The sequence below is a fragment of the Diaphorina citri genome, unplaced genomic scaffold, assembly GCF_000475195.1.
Source record: "Diaphorina citri unplaced genomic scaffold, Diaci psyllid genome assembly version 1.1 scaffold728, whole genome shotgun sequence".
NCBI classification, from domain to species: Eukaryota; Metazoa; Arthropoda; class Insecta; order Hemiptera; family Psyllidae; genus Diaphorina; species Diaphorina citri.
In genome coordinates, this window is record NW_007378161.1 from 49,721 (window position 1) to 73,393 (window position 23,673).

The 23,673-nt window shown below is 39.1% G+C and overlaps 2 protein-coding genes and 1 long non-coding RNA gene across 8 annotated transcripts; 1 reads left to right on the forward strand and 2 right to left on the reverse strand.

Annotated features, from left to right (window-relative positions):
* Positions 1–3: 3 nt before the first annotated feature.
* On the forward strand, positions 4–1,230 carry LOC108252676 (cold shock-like protein CspI). Its single transcript, XM_026825313.1, has 2 exons — positions 4–760; positions 940–1,230. The coding sequence occupies exon 1, from the start codon at positions 280–282 to the stop codon at positions 658–660; it is 381 nt and encodes a 126-aa protein (XP_026681114.1). The 5' UTR covers positions 4–279; the 3' UTR covers positions 661–760; positions 940–1,230.
* A 173-nt stretch (positions 1,231–1,403) lies between these two features.
* LOC103511580 (long-chain fatty acid transport protein 4) lies at positions 1,404–22,351 on the reverse strand. Of its 5 annotated transcripts, XM_026825303.1 has the most exons (13): positions 22,223–22,351; positions 21,422–21,552; positions 20,227–20,464; positions 19,454–19,604; positions 9,967–10,204; positions 9,064–9,277; positions 8,470–8,671; positions 7,362–7,554; positions 6,598–6,747; positions 4,054–4,191; positions 3,491–3,648; positions 2,764–2,917; positions 1,404–1,786 (listed from the first exon to the last, which is right to left on the reverse strand). In XM_026825303.1, the coding sequence occupies exons 3-13, from the start codon at positions 20,307–20,309 to the stop codon at positions 1,635–1,637; spliced, it is 1,833 nt and encodes a 610-aa protein (XP_026681104.1). In that variant the 5' UTR covers positions 20,310–20,464; positions 21,422–21,552; positions 22,223–22,351; the 3' UTR covers positions 1,404–1,634. The 5 variants fall into 5 exon arrangements, with proteins under 5 accessions (XP_026681104.1, XP_026681108.1, XP_026681107.1 ...); XM_026825307.1 differs by lacking the exon at positions 20,227–20,464 and having other exon boundaries at positions 21,426–21,552; XM_026825306.1 differs by lacking the exon at positions 20,227–20,464.
* On the reverse strand, positions 11,441–18,402 carry LOC113468421. 2 transcript variants are annotated; one of them, XR_003392177.1, is made up of 2 exons: positions 18,039–18,402; positions 11,441–11,710 (listed from the first exon to the last, which is right to left on the reverse strand). It is a non-coding gene; the product is annotated as an uncharacterized LOC113468421 (long non-coding RNA). The 2 variants fall into 2 exon arrangements; XR_003392178.1 differs by lacking the exon at positions 18,039–18,402 and adding an exon at positions 12,677–12,926.
* Positions 22,352–23,673: the final 1,322 nt, after the last annotated feature.

The window sequence follows — 23,673 nt, forward strand, 5'->3', positions numbered from 1 at the left end:
CTTCGGTTTACAGAGTTGATGTCTTGACGGTCTTCGTATTATCTTTGGATTGAAAGTAGTGGTTCGTTTTGAAGTGGCTAGTTCACTGTGGAGCCAAACCTCATATCGGCCAATGTAATAATCACTCCGTTCATTTCTCAAAGTGATCCAGACAGTTTTAACACTGTTCAAACTTTTCCCAATCTCGTCTGATCTTTTATATCAATCTCGTTTTATTTCCCTTTTGCCTTGTGTTCATTTTATCCTTTATTCCCCTATTTTCTTGTGTTCATTTTATCCATGTCTAACCTTACAATGAAAGCTCACCTGGGCAAGATTATCGAAGAGGTGTATGTAAGTGGAGTGATTCAGTTCTTCAACAAGGAGCGTGGGTTTGGTTTTATCAATCGTATCGGAGACGACGGCAGGAAGGATTACTTCTTTCATTTCAGCGAAATACAGGGAGGTACGGACAACATCCTGCGTGCTATCAAGTATTCCTTGCTCGTTATATTTGACATTGGTGTGACGCCCGGGGGGCGGAGGGAAGCGGTTCATATCAAAATATTTGACACAAGATTGTATCTGGAAGACTTGAGAACATGTTCGGTGGATTGCCCTTGTAGAGACTCCAAACTAAATGTGAAAACCAGCAGGACGTACAGGAAAATGGTGTGTTAATATTGTGATCCATTAAAACAATATTTTATGAAGATATTCATGTCTTTCCTTTTGTATTGAGTTCATTCTTAGGAAACGAGACTTTGCAGTACGGTTGTACTTGTACTATGTTAAACTCCTATTTATCCAGAGTAAAACCAAACTCCTAAACTTAGTTACTAAGGTAACTGAACGAATTCATAGTTGCGAGATCTGATGAAACCAGAGGTTAGGACTAAACTCCAGTTGAATGGACCTTCTTATCTTTGGCTTGATACTTGCAGGACAGTACGGTTGTACTTGTACTAAACTATGTTAAACTCCTATTTATCCAGAGTAAAACCAAACTCCTAAACTTAGTTACTAAGGTAACTGAACGATATCATAGTTGCGAGATCTGATGAAACCAGAGGTTAGGACTAAACTCCAGTTGAATGGACCTTCTTATCTTTGGCTTGATACTTGCAGGACTAATAAAATTTACCGTGTCCATTTATTGGAAACTTATAATTTAAAGCATTTATTGTAACGAATGTACTACATTTGTAATAGGTGGTTCTTGCAGCTCGATAGAATGAACTAATAACAAGGTTTCCTTCATCTGGACAAAATGAGTCTTTTAAATGAAAGAAATTTTGTATAATATTTATTGTAACGGATGTACTACATTTGTAATAGGTAGTTCTTGCAGCTCGATAGAATGAACTAATAACAAGGTTTCCTTCATCTGGACAAAATGAGTCTTTTAAATGAAAGAAATTTTGTATAAAATATAAAATACTTTTGTGTTTTATTTTAAAAACTAACTACGAGTACATATGTTACATTGTAATAATAAGTATAGTGGGTAGAGATACATGATGGTTTCGTTACACGGGCATTTCTCTTTCTTTATTGGGTCACGGTTGATTCTTGATTTAGCGCCCTTGTCTTTCGACTAATAAAAGGCTCAAGTTCCACATTTGTATATTTGCCGTTCTGTTCGAACCTTTCCTTTACATTTTGATTTCACCATTCATAATTTTCTCGTATGTATTCGGCGTCATTCGTACAAACTCGGAACCCTGTCTGACGTACAAATCATCGCTGATTTGACTAGGATCAAAGCCTTCGTTTTGTAGTTGAATCTTTTTGATCTTGAATGTTCCTGAAATAATAGAATACAAAAGTGATAAGTTTAATAATCAGAGTCCTTCAAACGTCATAATGTCATGATATCATACTAAAACGTCATATTTTAGCTTTTTTTGGGAAAACATCATAAAACGCCGAAATTTTCTAAAATGTCATAAAAAACGTCATATTTTAGGCATTTTGAGCCAAAATTTACGAAAAAGTCATAAAAATATCTTACATTTTCTTTTTTTCTTTTTTTTTTTTGCCTGAGCAGCGACGAGCGACGATACTTATTGCCTGAGGAGCGCCGATAGTCACTTTGTCCACAATCTCATAGGTACTGTTCTTCAACAATCAATGAAGTATATTAACCTCCTTGTACTCGTAACTTTCTGTACCCCTTTAATACTGACTTTTTTTTCATTGAAGTTCTTAGAGCTAATCTACTTTTAGTATATTGGTTTATGTGTAGGTATTTTTGAAAAATAAACGTCATATTTGACGAAAATAAGAGTCATATTTCACGAAAAATAAACGTCATAAAGTCATATTTTTAGAGTCATATTTTAAGAAAAATAAACGTCATATTTGAAGGACTCTGGTTATAATTTCTTGCAACTTCCTGAATTACCTGTAACATCACTCCCTCTATGTAAACTTCTTATTTTCAGTACTAATACCTCATTATACCCAAGTCTAGGCATTATAATTTTCCACTACACTAAGCTCAGGTGTATTACTAAGGTTTCTTTGTTTCCTACAGGAGAAAAAAGTGAATTCTAAACGTTTCAATTTTTTTTTTTTTTTTTTTTTTTTTTTTTTTTTTCATTTTCTTATTGGTAATCTGGCTGGCTGTTTTTGCCTTATGGCTGGTGCTACAATGCGACTCTAGGACTAGGATTAAGCAATCTGATTGGTTGATTTTAAAATTTTCAACTAATCAGGTTGCTTCATTCAAGAGTTAAACTCTGATTGTGGCCCAGGTGATTGGGTACATCGTCTACTCACCAGTCATTTCAATGGCCTTCATAATCCTTACAAACAGAGGTCTAGCATAGGCAGGTAGATTAGCGTCTAATCCTTGCACTAGGAGCTTCAAGTCCACTTGATTGGATGTGTCCACAATGGCGATCATACCCGCGCGTCCATCCAGATCACCCACCTGAAATATTTATTTATTTATTTAGATTCTATTGGTTATAATTCAATGTACACAAATACAAGAAATTACACACAAAGGGCGACATTATTGCCTGGGCAATCTCTACCATTCAACCCTGTCCTACCAACCCCATCATAATGTCATTTTGTTATTTAGGCCAGCCACTCACAATCAGGTAGACCTGACAGGGATCAGGTCCTCCTGTCAAGTCTACCTGATAGTGAGTGGCTGGCCTTCAAAGGGCGAAATTATTGCCTGGGCAATCTCTACCATTCAACCCTGTCCTACCAACCCCATCATAATGTCATTTTCTTATTTAGGCCGGGCGAAATTATTGCCTGGGCAATCTCTACCATTCAACCCTGTCCTACCAACCCCATCATAATGTCATTTTCTTATTTAGGCCAGCCACTCACAATCAGGTAGACCTGACAGGGATCAGGTCCTCCTGTCAAGTCTACCTGATAGTGAGTGGCTGGCCTTACAGGTCACAGTTACCTCTATCAAAGCTCTTGGGAAAAAGAAGGTAAAAATCTTACAAAAGATTGAGACCCGATGACCCGAGGTTTTTACCTTAACTCCATAAACTGTGAACTCGGTGTAGGGCAGATATTTACTGATTGTAGCTTCCACCTCCATTGTGGAGACGTTTTCTCCTTTCCATCTATACGTATCACCCGTTCTATCCTTGAAATACAAATATCCCAACTCATCCATCACCATCATGTCACCTGAAAATGGGGAAAATAATTTTCCATGAAATCAATGGGAAAAATTATTTTCTTCGAAATCTATGTAAATTCTAAATCATATCCGAAATGATTTCTCATTAAATGACTTTTTGAAATGCCTAAAATCAACTACCTTATGTAGGTAGGTACTTGTTATGGAACTCATGGACTCAAAGTTGGCATTCGAAGGTTTTGGAGCGAAATTCTAGACCCGTCTGAGACCCCATTCCCACTTGTCGTGTGTTTCATTCCATTTTTTTTTTTTTTTTTTTTTTTTTTGTACGCCAATCGGTTAACCCCCTTCCTCTCTTGTATTGAATATTCCGATCCAGTAATCAGTGAAAAGAAATTTCGATTAATTTAGGAATATTAATTAATTTCCAAGATACCTGTTACTTTTCTCACCTGACAAGAAATATTTGTCCCCGGGTTTGAAAACGTTTTCCAGGATTTTCTTCTGAGATTCTTTCTTGTCGGCATACCCGTAGAAATGTCGGCTCGGATCAGACTGCTTGATTTCTCCAATTATCATGCCAGGTTGATCTGGAGACAAATAGAGTGAATTTACAGAAGGGGCAAATCTAGCAGTTTATCCCATACTTCGCTGCGTAAAAAATGATACTTCCGGGGATCGAACCCTAAACCCCCATAAACACAATCTCGTGTATCTGGTGTGATAGTTTTTGTACCAGGTTCCTGAAAACAATGTTGAAATATACAAAGTCGGTCGATTTAGACACTTTAAAATTGTTTGTTTTTATTACCTACTAGCTGAATTCCGTCGCTTCGCTCCGGAATCCCGCTAGTTCATCCCGAGGCATGGCCAAACTTGTGGAAAAGGCATGTGAATTTACAGAAGGGGCAAATCTAGCAGTTTATCCCATACTTCGCTGCGTAAAAAATGATACTTCCGGGGATCGAACCCTAAACCCCCATAAACACAATCTCGTGTATCTGGTGTGATAGTTTTTGTACCAGGTTCCTGAAAACAATGTTGAAATATACAAAGTCGGTCGATTTAGACACTTTAAAATTGTTTGTTTTTATTACCTATGACATAAAAGGTAGGTACATATAACAAACTACCCCCCACTACCTAACTTTACCAGCATAACTACCAAGTTCAGAAAAAAAGAGGAGCTGTGAATGGATCTTGTTCTTATAATATAAGATGACATAAAAGGTAGGTACATATAACAAACTACCCCCCACTACCTAACTTTACCAGCATAACTACCAAGTTCAGAAAAAAAGAGGAGAAATTAAAATGCAGAAGGGGAAAATTCTCCTATACTGTTTTTGTACTGAGCAAGGGGAATCACATCGAATAGAAAGCTCCAAGTTCTAGCGCATGCGTAGGAGAAGCTTAAGCTCCTCCCCTTTTGAACTTTTCGGTCGTGCTACCAAAGTTAGGTGCCGAGGGTGGGAGTCGGGTGGGAACCTTCATGCTGGACAGTCCGGGAAGCTTAAACAAACCCCTCGCAATTTTTTTTCTGAATTTTATTTTTCTTTATTGTTGTATTTCGGTTTACTGGTTGATTTTTTCAAATTGCAAGATGTCCTATGTACCTGTTTAAGATTTTATTTACTTCAAAAAATTAAATAGGTACATACGGCACTTTTTTAGGATGTCGTATACATTAAAAAAATATCTACATGATTTTTTTAAAGAGACCATTAGAAGTAGGTATTAGATAAAGCACAATAGTAGTAAAAAGCACATTTTTCTGAAGTCTGATGAAACATTTACTTTTGCGAATTCACATTCACATGCAATGTGACACGTTATGTGATCAGTAGTAACCACATTGTCCCCGACATCGCACGATATTTTAGCTAGGTCGCAAGTTTGATTCCTGCCTGGAACTTTATTCTAAACAGATGTATGTTCCCGGAACGACTGGCTTTGGCTTCCTCCTATTTAATTTAGAATTAAGTTGAATTGACTTTGTAAGATACCTTTTGGTTTTATTTACAATAAAAACTATTCTATTCTAGTCCAAGAGAGTATCACACTTCACACTACGCTTGTACTCTGGAGATTCCGGGTTCAATTCCCGGTAAAGTCAAAGGTTTATCGGCACTGGTGCTTTTGCCTGGAACTTTATTCTAAACAGATGTATGTTCCCGGAACGACTGGCTTTGGCTTCCTCCTATCTAGTCCAACAGAGTATCACACTTCACACTACGCTTGTACTCTGGAGATTCCGGGTTCAATTCCCGGTAAAGTCAAAGGTTTATCGGCACTGGTGCTTGGAATTTGGCATGCTTATGGCCAGGACCACAAATCTGAGTTTAAACGTCTTTTATGTTTAACACTTGGATTAGCCAATCTGATTGGTTGATTTTAAACTTTCTAGCCAATCAGATTGCTTAATCCAAGAGTTAAAATTAACAAAGATTAAACCTAGTTAGCTAATGCTTATGGCCAGGACCACAAATCTGAGTTTAAACTTCTTTTTTGTTTAACACTTGGATTAGGCAATCTGATTGGTTGATTTTAAACTTTCTAGCCAATCAGATTGCTTAATCCAAGAGTTAAAATTAACAAAGATTAAACCTAGTTAGCTTGGAGGGAGCGCGTCTGCCTTCCTGTCTGGTAACTGCAAAGTCGCGGGTTTGATTCCCGCCCAGGGCGGATTTTATTCTGATGGGATAATGTTCGTTCTCGGAACGGCTGGCTTTCTCCTATCCTGTCTTCCTTCTCTCTCCGATTTCGGGACGATGAGACCTTAGCATTTACAGTTCCCTCTATTAAACCTCTTTTTTTTAAAAAAAAAACACACACAGAGACCGTGGTACTATAAAATCATGCAGAAACGTAGTATGCTCAGACACTTACTGTATTTGCATCTAATGCAGAGTCCCGTCTTTTTTTAAAAAAAAAAAAAACACAGAGACCGTGGTACTATAAAATCATGCAGAAACGTAGTATGCTCAGACACTTACTGTATTTGCATCTAATGCAGAGTCCCGTCTTCGGATCCCGTATCGGCTGATTTTCTACCAGGTCGAACTGAATTATGGCAACAGGGTGAAGGAAAGTCGGCAACAATGTTGGTATGATCCCCACTGCTCCTTCGGTATTGTCCATGTTAACTGAAATCAAAGATGAAGAGAAATAGAAGAATTTTTCAAGAGGTTTGATAGAGGGAACTGTAACTGCTAAGGTCTTATCGTCTCGAACTCGAAGCGATAAGAAAGACAGGATAGGAGAAAGCCAGCCGTCCCGAGAACGAACGAAATACAAGAAAAGTTGAGATGAAAATGCCTAAAACCCTTTGTCGGCAACAATGTTGGTATGATCCCCACTGCTCCTTCGGTATTGTCCATGTTAACTGAAATTAAAGATGAAGAGAAATAGAAGAATTTTTCAAGAGGTTTGATAGAGGGAACTGTAACTGCTAAGGTCTTATCGTCCCGAAATCGAAGAGATAAGAAAGACAGGATAGGAGAAAGCCAGCCGTCCCGAGAACGAACGAAATACAAGAAAAGTTGAGATGAAAATGCCTAAAACCCTTGAAACTCTATTCCGTGTTGGGATCGATTTTCATTCCTGGTTCTGAAAAAAAAAAACCCTGTGAACAACTTCCAAGATTATTCCTTTGAAGTGCACCATTTTTTTGCCCAGAAGCTGTGCCAACCACACAACGTTGCTTAACTTCAGTGAACCATTGGGAACCGGTGAATTTAAGACAGGAGAAGAATCTTACCTAGATTAGCATTCCCCTCCGTGGCACCATAGAACTCGATAATTGTCTGCACATGGAATCGCTTCACAAACTTGGCCCAAATATCGCCCCTCATGCCCACTCCGATCATTTTCACTACTTGATGTGAGTAGTCTGCCTCGGACTCTTTGCTTGCCAGTAGATAGCGACACATCTCCCCGATGTAGATACCTGCCTGAAATGGAATAAAGGTAGAAACTAGAAACACTATCATCACGTCACGTGAAATCATGGGGAGTCAGAAAGGTCTAGTTCAAATTCAAAGTTTCCCCAAAATATTGTAGGTAATTTCGTTCAGAACAACCACACTACCATCAAATTACGTAAAATCACTTGACGTGATAGATGTGTGGCTGTCCTCTATATTGAGCCTTAGGTAACTTAACTACCTATTAATTATAATAATTGATTGATAACTTATAATAATTAGCTAATTACTGATTGATAACTTACCTACGTAAAGTTTGTCGTTGTGTGTTCAAGTTAATAAAATACCACACAGCGGTGCTGCTGTGTTTAGAACTAGCTTTTGGTTGACAAATTTTCAGCCACATTATTCTAGTTCAGCCACAGTACCACGACATTTTTCCATTTTGAATATCAATTTGTATTTGGACCAGCTCTTCAATTGTTCTCACGAGAGCCAGTACCTACACGTCTAGACAACCTACCGTTAAAAATAGATTCTTCCCAATAACGCCTGTAAGCGCTAGGCCGCGGGTTAGGTTCCCGCCCGGGGCGCAATTTATCCTGAACGGATCATGTTCGTTCTCGGAACTGCTGGCTTTCTCTTATCTCGTCTTTCTTCTCTCTTCAATTTCGGGACGATAAGATCTTAGCGGTTACAGTTCCCTTTGACGATCGGTCCTTTAGAGCCTCTTATTGTTCCCCGGGAAAAGGGCCACTAACTAACATAGGCCCACTATTACTTATTTCATAAATAAAGCAAATGACTTGAACTTACATTGCACTTGTACTTGGCGCAGTCACGGAAATAGTTGGAGGCAGAGAACTTCGTCCTGATGGCAATGGAGGAGCCTAGGACCCACTATTACTTATTTCATAAATAAAGCAAATGAGTTGAACTTACATTGCACTTGTACTTGGCGCAGTCACGGAAATAGTTGGAGGCAGAGAACTTCGTCCTGATGGCAATGGAGGAGCCTAGTATCAACGCCGGTATAGTACCAATGAGACCTCCAGCACTGTGATACATAGGCAGACAGTTGTAAATGACGTCCCCTGATCCTAAAGACAGAAGGTGTTTCCCCACTTGACCTCCAAGTAGAACTCTGTAAAAATAATAGAATAATGGTCGGTTTAACCAATATTTTTTCAGCCTCTGCAAGGCCGTTTCCATTTGGGTGGGTTTCGCCAACCTACTAGCCCCTAACAGCCTGTTAGCTTAGCCTGTAAAGCCTATAGAAATCATATGGATCTTAACAGTGGAAGGCCTTTTTGGTGAAATCCACCCTTTGATTTGTATAGGCTTACAGGCCTGATAAACTAAAAAGAAGGTTGGTGAAACCCATCTCAAGAGAATTAAGCACCAAGTGCCTTTTGGACGGGAGAAGTAAAACACTTAAAGGGCCTTCGGCGCGGCGATAGCACATTGAATTTACCAGTTCCCAATGCATCATAGGTCTTAGGGCAACCTACACTAGTAGCGTGATATAAATCTTACTTGAAGTTGGGCATAATGGCAGCCTTGGGCAATCCAGTTGTTCCCGAGGTATAAATATACAGGAGACTGTCACTGGTCTGTAGAGGCTCTGATGGTTTTACTTCGCTAGCTGGAGTAGTCTTCATTAGATCAGATAGGTTTGGTAAATCAGGTTTGGTCTCGTCGAGTAGAAACAGCTTGACATCAGGGATGGACTCGCGAATCGCCTCAATTTCTGAAACAAGAAACCCCACTGTGTTAAATCACTATTTAAGGCTTCTGCTCAGGAACAGAAACCAAAAATCTTCGAGAGATTCCGGGTTCGATTCCCGGTAAAGTCAGAGGTTTAGATTAGGTTTGGTCTCGTCGAGTAGAAACAGCTTGACATCAGGGATGGACTCGCGAATCGCCTCTATTTCTGAAACAAGAAACCCCACTGTGTTAATCACTATTTAAGGCTTCTGCTCAGGAACAGAAACCAAAAATCTTCGAGAGATTCCGGGTTCGATTCCCGGTAAAGTCAGAGGTTTATCGGCACTGGTCCTAGGAATCCTTATATTCGTTCACGGAATGGTTGGCTTTCTTCTATCCCATCTTCCTTGACTCTTCGCTTTCGAGACGATAAGACCTCAGCACATACAGTTCCCTCTATTAAATCTTTGGGGGCACGGTTAGCCCATTGGTAACGCGCTTGCTTGCCATGCAAAAGGTTTCTCGTTTTTCTCGACTGCAAATATTTCAACGGGTTACTTTCTAGTGTTCTCGTGTTGACCCAGCACCTAAATAGGAAATACCTATTGTGTCTCTTCTGATAAGAGGCATACTAAGGGATGGGCATGCTACGACACAGACATGCGTCTAATATAGCAGTTGTTTCATTGCTACGAAATAAAAACGGCGGTGAAACAAGAATGAACCGCTTACCCGGGTAGTACAGTGCGGACACGATGATCGCTTTCGATTTCACCGTAGAGATGGAATGTACGAGGGGTTGCTTCTTCAGGTTCGTGTTGATTAGGGCAGAAATGACGCCCAGTTTAGCCGCCCCCAACCACACGCCTACATACTCGGGACGGTTCTCACACATCAACGCCAACACGTCACCCTTCTTGAAGCCATCGTCTTGAAGTATGCGGGCGATCTTGTTGCTGTACTCATCGATCTGAAAGTAAATCAGAATAGAATATCACGTCTGACCAGGAATATCAAATAAAATTTGCTTAAAGTTAAAGGGAAGTGGGAGAAAAGTTGAGGTGAAAATGCCGGAAAACGATGAAATTTTGTTTCGTGTTAATATAGGCCGGGCGGCGCTTCGAACTCTTGACGTTCGCGCGCCTCCCGGGGCGCTTGATGTCTCGTTTATACTGCTGGGATTAAAGTCCACCGTGCTAACCACTGCACCACTGAGGTTGGTTTTTACATAAATAGTATTTACAGAGGATGTCTGAATTAAATTAAATTAATTATGTATGTATGTATGTATGTATGTATGTATGTATGTATGTATGTATGTATGTATGTATGTATGTATGTATGTATGTAGATGTTGCAAATGTCGGGATCTTTGACCATTAGGCCATTTTTCCTCTCGCATCCCAATAGTTCCCTACAATGTCATTGCTGGCTTCCAAGGCAGGACAGAAGTTTAGGTGTGAGGAGTTCATAGGGGCATTCAAGGAACATAAAGGACAGATAGGAGAGTCAGATAGGATATACTATGTTGTCAGACAGGATATACTATGTTATATATAATTATGTTTCCATCGAATATTATTAATGTTATTATAAATGTTTTACGAGACTTCAGTCTGGCTGGGGGACTTTAACCAGGGAGGAGAACAGCTTAGTCTGGCTGGGAAACTTTAAAAAGGGAGGATACCAGCCTGAAATTCCCCTTGTTAACGAAATAGCAAAGGTTGAGTGCGAAGGGCATCGATAAATTTTTATAGCCAAAACCAAATGTCATCCCAAAGCAATCACTCCAGGGCTGATTGAGAGCCTGAAAGCTCCACTTACCTGAGCTTCCAAATTCTTCACCGTGGTGGCAGCAGCATCGTTTGTAGATCGTGCGTTGCTAGCTTCTTGTTTAAATCGGCTATATGTCACATCCACCTCTAACTGTTCTATCTTGCTCTGCAACTGTCGTACCTGTACGTAAATGACAAGTTTTTCATTAGTGATGTGGGAAATCCAATTATCAAAATAAATGATTGGTCCAAAGGTCGTTCCCCAATTAATTCGAATCGATAAATTCTATGACTTAACTTGGACTTGAACGGATGGAACTACCTACCTCCAGATCCGAAAACCACTGCGTTAATTACACACATAAAGTAATAGAAAGGTGATTTGGAAAAGGAAAGTCCCATAATCCCATTACACTAAGAAGCAGAAGAAAGGGGCGAGGAAGAAAAATAAGAGGAGGACGAGGAGGAGAATTACATAATGATAAACGCAAGATACTTACTTCACATCCCGTGGTAAAGTCAATAGAATAATGTAAATTCTTCTGATGATAAAATAAACGTGTTGAAGAATTAAATACAGCATGATTCACGTTATATTACTTTGTCTATCACCGCGTAAATTAAGTGTCATTGATTAAAAATAAGCCCGAATAAGGACCTTATCAGTCGATATGAAACTGACTACTGAATTGAAAAATAAGCTTTGCAGCATAAAACAAACGTTCAAAAATTATTTTTCAATACCCTAATGTTAACTAACAGACTTTCAAATGAGTTATGCAGGCACTTTGATATTTCCTTATCGCGGTTGAACTCTAGGTAGGTACCTATTATCTATTATGTAGGTGATGCCTAACCTATTATGTTCTCACAGTCCTACTTTACATACAATCCCTATGTTCAAATAGAAAAGAGGGGGAGAGGATGACTTCAAGTGGAAATCAAGTACCCGTGTAAGGCCAGCAACTCACTTTCAGGTAGACCTGACAGGTACACCTGACCAGGTCCGCCTGTCAGGTCTACCTGATACTTGATGAGCAAACACACTATCAGGTAGACCTGACAGCTGAAAAGGTCCGTCCGTCAGGTCAACCTGATGAGCACACAAACTATCAGGCAGGCCTGACAGGCGGACCTGATCAAGTATACCTGTCAGGTCTACTTGATAGTGAGTGGCTAGCCTAAGGCTAGGGTAATGAGGAGGTACCTATATTATTGATAAGAAAATCGAGTTCCGATGTTCAACACCAGTGAACACTGAACCTAGATAACAGTTCATAATGTACCTAACTGACCCAATGAATAATTATAATATTTTTTCAAAGTGAAATTTAGGTAGGAACTTACTCGTACTTATTTAGATAAATTTCATTAATCAAAAATCCAATTATTAGAATAATCTAATCTGTATGTAGCTACCTAAACATAATGGTAATAAATATTATTATTTTATAGTACAGATTTTTTTCGACTCTAGAAAGATTTGGGACTAACTTTTTAAAATGAAAAACACATCTTATCTCTAAGGAATGTTGTCCTTTCCATTCACGAAGCTTACTAATTAGAGTTAATAAATCTGTCAATCTTAATTATTAGAGAAAATTATATCCTTATAGGAACTCGATTTTATGTTAACTTGTTAAAAATACGATAAATCATAGGTATACTTGCTGTCGGTGTCGGTGTTGATATAAAAGATGACGTTATGTTTATTTTATAGCTGTCAGTCACACTTGATTAGTCATGATGCTTGTTGTACTTTGAATTTTCCTAATCTCCCATTGTTTCCAGTGAGTTCCTGGAACGAAAAGGATAAGAAATAATGCATAGAATGAGAGTTCAAAGAAATAGTGCATAGAGAGAAAAATTGACGGTCACCCATTTAAACAAATCACGATGTTGCTGTCCATTGGTTAATACGCTGATTTAGGCTTAACACTTAAACAGAAAGGAGCGGAGAGTACAGCTATAACGCATAAAGCTTTTTGCTCTTAGTTCTATGCGGTTTGAAGTCGTCGCTGCCCTTTACCTATGCGCTATGCTCTCCGCTCCTCTATATTTATTTAGCTAAAAAAGGGAAGTTATACCAGGCCTAATTTCCAGAAAAAAATTCGTTCTTTGAAAAAGTGATGCCGTAATATTACATGGGGAAAACACATAGAAAAATATGTCATAAGTTCATAATCATTGTAATAAATTAATAATAATAGTCACGCTGACGGGCTGAGGTTGAAATATTTCCACAGGTCAGAGAGAGCGAGAAAAAAAATGGTCTCAAAATTAAATTGTAAGAATGAGAGAGAGAGAACGTCCATTATACATTGAGAATATACATTCGAAATGAGGAAAAATAGTTGAAAATAATAATAATAAAAACAAAGATTTCTATTATTGTGAATCTATTGTAAAAAAAATATCGTTTTCAAATCCACACAAATGCTTGATTTGTACCACTTACCAGTTTCTGATCCAAGCGAGGGGGGAGATCAATTCCATACAGATGACTTACAAACTCCGTCATCTCCTCTTCATCAAGAAGTGCTGCCTCGTCTATGACATATTCTTCATCCTGAAACAATTTATAGACAATGCCCGAGGTCATTTGTGACTTTCTGATGATAACTGAACGTAAAAAAGCAACATAGTAATCAGACACATAACTCACCGCAGTTTTTTATTTCGTAGCAACAAAACAAGTACTACATTAGAGTCGTGTGGTCTGTGTCTTAGCATGCCCATTCCGTCTTATGTCTCTCATCAGATGGGCGAGAAGAGACCCAATACTTCCCATATAGGGGCTCGGTCAACACGAGAACACCAGAAAGAATTCGTTGAAATATTTGTAATTGAAAAATTAGAACAAATTTTATGTTGATGGTGGGGCTCGAACCCGGGACCTTCAGTATGGCAAGCAAGCGCGTTACCACTGGGTTAACCGTGCCCCCAGAGATTTGATAGAGGAAACTGTAACTGCAAAGGTCTTATTGCCCCGAAAGCGTAGATTCAAGGAAGACAGGATAGAATAAAGCCAGCCGTTCCGAGAACGAACATTAACTTTTTAACCATGTCCCCATGTGGGTATCCAATATTTTTATCAATTTACCTGCTGATCGAAATTGATCGCTTGCTTTTCAATCACATGATTTGATTTGTCTGGTAAATCTTCCCACACTTCTTCTCCATCTTCTGGGGTACTACACCACCGAGGTAGGGTGCTCGGTCAACACGAGAACACCAGAAAGTAACCAGTTGAAATATTTGCAGTCGAAAAACGAGTACAATTTTTTGTCGATGCTGGGGATCGAACCCGGGATCTTCTGCGTGGCAAGCAAAGGCGTTACCTCTGGGCTAACCGTACCCCCAGAGATTTGATAGAGGGAACTGTCACTGCTGAGGTCTTATTGTCCCCAAAGCGGAGAGTCAAGGACTACAGGATAGATGAAAGCCAGCCGTTCCGAGAACGAACATTAACTTTTTAACCGTGTCCTCATGTAGGTATCCAATATTTTTATCAATTCACCTGCTGATCGAAATTGATCGCTTGCTTTTCAATCACATGATTTGATTTGTCTGGTAAATCTTCCCACACTTCTTCTCCATCTTCTGATTCGGAACTCTGCATTAGTTTTTCAATCTGCAACAAGAACACATCAAGGGTTAAAACCAAGAACATGGGCTAGGGCGTTCACTTCGCCCTTTGGTTAAATGTTTCAAATACAGTTGAACCTGTATAATTGGGATTCCACAGGACCGGCAATTTTTCCCGATTATCTAGATTTCCATATTGTACGTATTTATGTAGGTATTAATCGTTAATATAAAAAAGTTTAATCAATAAGCATTTCTCTCCTTCCCTCCCTCCATCTTTCTTCCTCTCCCCCCCTCTCTCTCTTCTTCTACCTCCCTCCCTCTCTCTCCCCCTCTTCTTCTACCTCCCTCTCTCTTTCTCTCTTTCTTTTTCTCCTCCTTCTTTCTTCCTCTCCCCCCTCTCTCTTTCTACCTCCCTCCCTCTCTCTTTTTCTACCTCCCTCCCTCCCTCTCTCTCTTCTTGTGACGGAGGACATAAAAACTTTAAAATTCCGTCCATTTTTAAAAGCAATTTTCGTTTTATCTTACCTCTTTGAAAATGGTCGCATCATCTTCAGAAAGACAAACATTGGCATCCTCCGAGAACTTGGCCAAATCCAATGCCACCAGTTCCTTGTTAATATTCAGTTCTTCATCCAGATCAAATAGTTCCACAGCATATCGTCTGCCCCCTGTCTCCTCACCGTGCAGCTTCACAGATACAACCTGTAGGAAGAAACAAGTACTTTCTTAATCTTGCAGCTTCAGAGAGACAACCTCGTATTTCTACTTTTCAAGCCTAGCCTATCCCCTGTATAATCACAAACTCAGGTGTAAGGCAAATCTAACATTGAGACGAATACTACAAGATGAAATATAGGTAACTTTTGAGGGAAATTCTATAAGATGAAATATAGGTAACTTACTCGGGCAGGTACTTTCTTAATCTTGCAGCTTCAGAGAGACAACCTCGTATTTCTACTTTTCAAGCATAGCCTATCCCCTGTATAATCACAAACTCAGGTGTAAGGCAAATCTAACATTGAGACGAATACTATAAGATGAAATATAGGTAACTTTTGAGGGAAATTCTATAAGATGAAATATAGGTAACTTACCCGGGCAAAGAGACGAGTGAAATCATCCAGGAAATCATAGGCAGCTTGACTCCAGACTCCCTCTAGTGGTTCTACACCGGCCAGATAACATTCAATAGCCTGAGGGAAGAGAGAGAACATTATAAAAACATTTTGAAATGGGTTTCTTTGGCGATTGTGATGGTGATGCAATAATCTATGTGTAGTTTTGTGCGAAAATAGTGGCAATATCCCGATTTATGAGGATAAAATTCCATGTCTCGGCTGGGATCGAGCTTACACCCTCCTGTTAACCAGACGAGCGTCTTATCTAACTACTAGACAAACCGTGCCCCCTTAACCCTAGAAAGGTAGACTGTTTTTTTAGGTACATTTTGGGTAGACGTAATTTTTACTGACTCATCAAAAAAGAGTGTTTTTTTTGCCACTGTGAGATGCCGTATCAAGAATAGATATGTTTTAAGTTTCAAAAGATTTTTTATTATTAAAAAAAAAAAAAAAAAAAAACCCAGAAAAAAAAAAGGGGTGGAGAAAAATTTAAACCACTTTAACCCGCTTGCTAGGCTGGTTAGGGTTAGCTGTTCTCCTCCCTGTTTATAGTCCCACAGCCAGACGCTAGTCTTCTCTCTGTTTAACGTCCCCTAGCCAGACACCTTCTAGGGTTAATAGAACTTACTTGGAAGGGCAGGTTAGATATGAGTTGAGGTCTATGTATGGGTACTAGATCTTCATAGGGGATCTCTTGCTTGTCGCTGTAGTCTACAAATAATATCATGGCTAGCTCTGAATCACTTGTATCGGTAACTTGAACTCTGTTGTATCTGTAAAAATAGAAATGCCGGAAAATGAGCGTTGACTTGAAAACACCTTAATACAGTGCTTCTCAAACAGTGTGCCACGAGATCGCCTTAGGGATTAAAAAAAAATAAAAACACACACACACACACACACACACACACACACACACACACACAAACACATGATGAGATAAAGAAAGGCCGGAGGCAAAATTATAAAAAAAGGCTTGCGGCGCTATTAAAAGAGTGTGTATTTATGTTCGCTCTTATACAACATTAGTGTGCTGGAGAGGGGGAGGGTACACGGAAAGATTGGAGAACTGCCTTAATAGCTTAACAGCAGATCCGAGGGTTTCCAACTTACCCACTTTTGTCGTCTGATCTGGCGAGGCACAGCAAGCCTGGATGACATTGTTCCTTGGAATATCTGCTCGATGTTTTGCTAACATCAACTCCAATCTCCTTGTTCAGTTTCATCAGCCTGGGAATAGAGAGAACGGATATTTTATTAACTTTGGCGAAATTTTGTACTAGTGTACTAGTCCTTAAGACCCCAAATCATCAGGTTACAGCCCATTACACAATAAAATTATTATATGAAATAGGTAAAGGTTAGTCTGGCTGAGGGACTATAAGCAGAGAGTAGAACTTTGGCGAAATTTTGTACTAGTGTACTAGTCCTTAAGACCCCAAGTCATCAGGTTACAGCCCATTACACAATAAAATTATTATATGAAATAGGTAAAGGTTAGTCTGGCTGAGGGACTATAAGCAGAGAGTAGAAGAGAAAAATTAATTAAAAGTAAGAGAAAAAAAATGGTTGAGTTCGGGCCCATAACTACAACTGCCCCGTACCCTCCAAATAAAGCCCTTTTCCTTTCTATTTCTTACCCTCCCCTCCCCCCATTCGGTAGAAATCGTCACCTTCGATTGGCTTCGGAAGAGGGGAAATCGTTTCAGATTCGCAAAGAAAAACAGAAATTAATAAGTGGGTAACAATGTCGAACATAAGCCTTGAGCTTATAGGACAGTGATATACTATTAATGTTATGTTTATGAAATGTTACATGTTAAAAAATAAATATTGTATACCTATGTAACTAAAAAAGAAAAAAAATGTACCTTCGAGTTTTTCAATAGGCGGCCCAGCCTCGTCGAACTCAGTCACTAAAGTGACGTTAAACCATTATCAAACAAAAGTTCTAGCAGTATGAATTAGGTATCTATATTCTGTCCCTGAACAGAAGGACTATTTCCCCCCAGAATATTTACATATCAAATTAAGCTCTCTACCAAAGATTTTTTTCAGTCCCGTAGCTACCTAAACATAATGGTAATAAATTATTATTTATAGTACAGATTTTTTTTGGGGCTCTAGAAAGATTTGGGACTACCTTTTTAAAATGAAAAGCACATCTTATCTCTAAGGAATGTTGTCCTTTCCATTCACGAAGCTTATTAATTAGAGTTAATAAAGCTGTCAATCTTAATTATTGGAGAAAATTATATCCTTACAGGAACTCGATTTTATGTTAACTTGTTAAAAATACGATAAATCATAGGTATACTTGCTGTCTGTGTCGGTGTTGATATAAAAGATGACGTTATGTTTATTTTATCGCTGTCAGTCACACTTGATTAGTCATGATGCTTGTTGTACTTTGAATTTTCCTAATCTCCCATTGTTTCCAGTGAGTTCCTGGAACGAAAAGGATAAGAAATAATGCATAGAATGAGAGTTCAAAGAAATAGTGCATAGAGAGAAAAATTGACGGTCACCCATTTAAACAAGTCACGCCCGATGTTGCTGTCCATCGGTTACTACGCTGATTTAGGCTTACTTAACACTTAAACAGAAAGGAGCGGAGAGTATAGCTATAGCGCATAAAGCTTTTTGCTCTTAGTTCTATGCGGTTTGAAGTCATCGCTGCCCTTTACCTATGCGCTATGCTCTCCGCTCCTCTATATTCTGTTGGGATCGATTTTCATTCCTGGTTCTGAGAAAAAAAAAAACCCCTGTGAACAACTTCCAAGATTATTCCTTTGAAGTGCACCATTTTTTTGCCCAGAAGCTGTGCCAACCACACAACGTTGCTTAACTTCGAAATGACGCCCAGTTTAGCCGCCCCCAACCACACGCCTACATACTCGGGACGGTTCTCACACATCAACGCCAATACGTCACCCTTCTTGAAGCCATCGTCTTGAAGTATGCGGGCGATCTTGTTGCTGTACTCATCGATCTGGAAGTAAATCAGAATAGAATATCACGTCCGACCTGGAATATCAAATAAAATTTGCTTAAAGTTAAAGGGAAGTGGGAGAAAAGTTGAGGTGAAAATGCCGGAAAACGATGAAATTTTGTTTCGTGTTAATATAGGCCGGGCGGCGCTTCGAACTCTTGACGTTCGCGCGCCTCCCGGGGCGCTTGATGTCTCGTTTATACTGCTGGGATGAGACCCTGCCCCTGCAGTCTATAAAATACATATAGCCGAGTACCTTGTCAAAAGATTTCCCAATGTTCTAATAAAATTAGGTAAAGGAGTGTCTTACTAAACTGGCTGCAACTTTAAGTAGGTGTAACTCTCTAAATCTAATTTTCTACTCGGATATTTGATGAAAATGACCCCAAATTTTCGAACCTTGACGTAGAGCAAAGGAGAAAAATGAAGCTCGAGGGGGAGGGGGGGCCGGGGCCCCTCGGCCCGCCCCTAAATACGGCCCTGGTCACGTGTCTACGCTCCCAATGTGAGACGGGTCTGATTTCGTCTCACCTGTTTTATAGTCCAGGTTTCGTCTTGAAAGTAATAGCACGGTGCATAGGAGTGTCTTACAAACTAGCTGCCACTTTAAGCTGCCACCCCAAATTTTCGGACCTTGACGTAGAGCAAAGGAGAAAAATGAAGCTCGAGGGGAAGCCCCAAAAACGGCCCTGGTCACGCGTCTACGCTCCCAATGTGAGACGGGTCTGATTTCGTCTCACCTGTTTTATAGTCCAGGTTTCGTCTTGAAAGTAGTAGCACGGTGCATTGGGACGCCGTTTGACGCTTTTCTTGAATTCGGATACCAGAGTGGTGTTGGTTGCTGCCATACGTTTGGTACCAAGTATGGCCCGGGACAGCGAGTAGATTATGCTGAAATTTAAAGCGAAAGATTATTATAGGTAGGATACAAGAATGAAATAGGGTGGATCGTACTAAGTCGAACAATGTTGGGGTTGAGAATAATAATAGAGCTTATTTCTACTACCCGCATAGGACTTAAAAGTCCCTTTACTCCAGCAGTAGGCCACTACTATTACTGTGGTCAAATTCTCGAGTTGTATTGAGGATAAATTCCATACCTCCACTATGAAATAGGGTGGATCGTACTAAGTCGAACAATGTTGGGGTTGAGAATAATTTTATTATAGTGCTTATTTCTACTACCCGCATAGGACTGAAAAGTCCCTTTACTCCAGCAGTAGGCCACTACTATTACTGTGGTCAAATTCTCGAGTTGTATTGAGGATAAATTCCATACCTCCACTGGGATTGAACCCACGCCTTCCTGTTTACCAGGGGAACGAGTTGACCAATACACCACCGAGCCAGAGAACGTTAAGAGAGAGAGAGAAAAGTAATAGAAAGGCGATTTGGAAAAGGAAAGTCCCATAATCCCATTACACTAACTAAGAAGCAGAAGAAAGGGGCGAGGAAGAAAAATAAGAGGAGGACGAGGAGTAGAATTATATAATGATAAACGAAAGATACTTACTTCACATCCCGTGGTAAAGTCAATAGAATAATGTAAACTCTTCTGATGATAAAATAAACGTGTTGAAGAATTAAATACAGCATGATTCACGTTTTATTACTTTGTAAGTGATATTACAGTCGGTAAGTGTTTAATTTCTGTCTATCACCGCGTAAATTAAGTGTCATTGGTTAAAAATAAGCCCGAATAAGGACCTTATCAGTCGATATGAAACTGACCTACTGAATTAAAAAATAAGCTTTGCAGCATAAAACAAACGTTCAAAAATTATTTTTCAATACCCTAATGTTAACTAACCGACTTTCAAATGAGTTATGCAGGCACTTTGATATTTCCTTATCGCGGTTGAACTCTAGTTAGGTACCTATTATGTAGGTGATGCCTAACCTATATGTTCTCACAGTCCTACTTTACATACAATCCCCATGTTCAAATAGACAAGAGGGGGAGAGGATGACTTCAAGTGGAAATCAAGTACCCGTGTAAGGCTAGCAACTCACTTTCAGGTAGACCTGACAGGTACACCTGACCAGGTCCGCCTGTCAGGTCTACCTGATACTTGATGAGCAAACACACTATTAGGTAGACCTGACAGCTGAAAAGGTCCGTCCGTCAGGTCAACCTGATGAGCACACAAACTATCAGGCAGGCCTGACAGGCGGACCTGATCAAGTATACCTGTCAGGTCTACTTGATAGTGAGTGGCTAGCCTAAGGCTAGGGTAATGAGGAGGTACCTATATTATTGATAAGAAAATCGAGTTCCGATGTTCAACACCAGTGAACACTGAACCTAGATAACAGTTCATAATGTACCTAACTGACCCAATGAATAATTATAATATTTTTTCAAAGTGAAATTTAGGTAGGAACTTACTCGTACTTATTTAGATAAATTTCATTAATCAAAAATCCAATTATTAGAATAATCTAATCTGTACGTAGCTACCTAAACATAATGGTAATAAATTATTATTTATAGTACAGATTTTTTTTGGGGCTCTAGAAAGATTTGGGACTACCTTTTTAAAATGAAAAGCACATCTTATCTCTAAGGAATGTTGTCCTTTCCATTCACGAAGCTTATTAATTAGAGTTAATAAAGCTGTCAATCTTAATTATTGGAGAAAATTATATCCTTACAGGAACTCGATTTTATGTTAACTTGTTAAAAATACGATAAATCATAGGTATACTTGCTGTCTGTGTCGGTGTTGATATAAAAGATGACGTTATGTTTATTTTATCGCTGTCAGTCACACTTGATTAGTCATGATGCTTGTTGTACTTTGAATTTTCCTAATCTCCCATTGTTTCCAGTGAGTTCCTGGAACGAAAAGGATAAGAAATAATGCATAGAATGAGAGTTCAAAGAAATAGTGCATAGAGAGAAAAATTGACGGTCCCCCATTTAACCAAGTCGCGCCCGATGTTGCTGTCCATCGGTTACTACGCTGATTTAGGCTTACTTAACACTTAAACAGAAAGGAGCGGAGAGTATAGCTATAGCGCATAAAGCTTTTTGCTCTTAGTTCTATGCGGTTTGAAGTCATCGCTGCCCTTTACCTATGCGCTATGCTCTCCGCTCCTCTATATTGAGCCTTAGGTAACTTAACTACCTATTAATTATAATAATTGATTGATAACTTATAATAATTAGCTAATTACTGATTGATAACTTACCTACGTAAAGTTTGTCGTTGTGTGTTCAAGTTAAAATACCACACAGTGGTGCTGCTGTGTTTAGAACTAGCTTTTGGTTGACAAAATTTCAGCCACATTATTCTAGTTCAGCCACAGTACCACGACATTTTTCCATTTGAATATCAATTTGCATTTGGACCAGCTCTTCAATTGTTCTCACGAGAGCCAGTACCTACACGTCTAGACAACCTACCGTTAAAAATAGATTCTTCCCATTAAACATACATAAGAGTATACATAACTTCACTTTGATTTATGTTTTTCAATTTTTATAGCGAAAAATTTCTGCTTACCTAACATATCGCTTAACCTACGACACTGAAATCACGCTTTTAACATCAGAGACCGGGAAAAACATGAAAATTAACGATATCTTAAAACACAATATCTTCGGGTTGGTACATTTCTTAAAACACAAATAAACATACATAAGAGTATACATAACTTCACTTTGATTTATGTTTTTCAATTTTTGTAGCGAAAAATTTCTGCTTACCTAACATATCGCTTAACCTACGACACTGAAATCACGATTTTAACATCAGAGACCGGGAAAAACATGAAAATTAACGATATCTTAAAACACAATATCTTCGGGTTGGTACATTTCTTAAAACACAAACAGGCCTGATAAACTAAAAAGAAAGTTGGTGAAACCCATCTCAAGAGAATTAAGCACCAAGTGCCTTTTGGACGGGAGAAGTAAAACACTTAAAGGGCCTTCGGCGCGGCGATAAAACACAAACAATTTCTTTGGGTAGGCACTACATTGACAAAATGGGATAGACTCTAACAACGATGAAACGTAAAAGCAATCATTGGAATGCTAAAACGCAGATACACAAGTATCTATCTAACAGTTTGATAAAATTAATGCAGCAGCGCATATTGAATTAATTGAATTGTTTACTAGATGATGTCTTAACCTCTCAACAACAGACTAGCACACAATTTCATCATAATATGACCTTGACACTAGAGTAAGGTCAGGGAATAGTGCAATCCATCCGGAGTGTAACAATTTATTCATGCTTTGATTCAATGGAATGCTGAAGAAACTTGGTTTCAGACTAGTATCCCGATCACCAAAGTATGGAAGAGTATCGACCCCCAAGGGGATAGGAGAACGTCGGCCGTTTCGATAATGAACTTTATCTCTATAGTATTCAAATCTGCCTAGGGCGGGCATAGAACCCGCGACTAGGCTGGCGGAAAAATATTTGATCTTACAGTTTTTCCAAATTCAGTAATCTACTTTGCCATTGGGTATTACACTGGTAAGATACTTTTCCATACTTTGGTGGGACATGGCACAGAGCTTACTAAGCACATTAAAGGACCACATCTCCGATAAATGGACTACATGTCCTACTTCGAGTCTAAATAAAGTAAAGGGGTAAAAAAAAACTTTAGCCTCTCAATTGCGAATCAAGGGGGATATTCCGGTTAAAAAATACAAGACAATTTACAAAACCCAAATTAGAAAAAGTGAAAAAAATGAACATTTATTTGCCTACCTATCATTCCATAGGAATGTAAAAAATCACTTGACCTCGAGACAAGAGACTTAAGATATAGGTAACAAAAGGATAAACATATCACAGTAGAAAAAATGCTGCCAAACTCATTGATTTTCCTTCGACTTTATGCATATCATGGCTACCAAATACCAACCAAGGTACTGCAGAGCTTACTAAGCACATTAAAGGACCACATCTCCAATAAATGGACATGTCCTACTTCG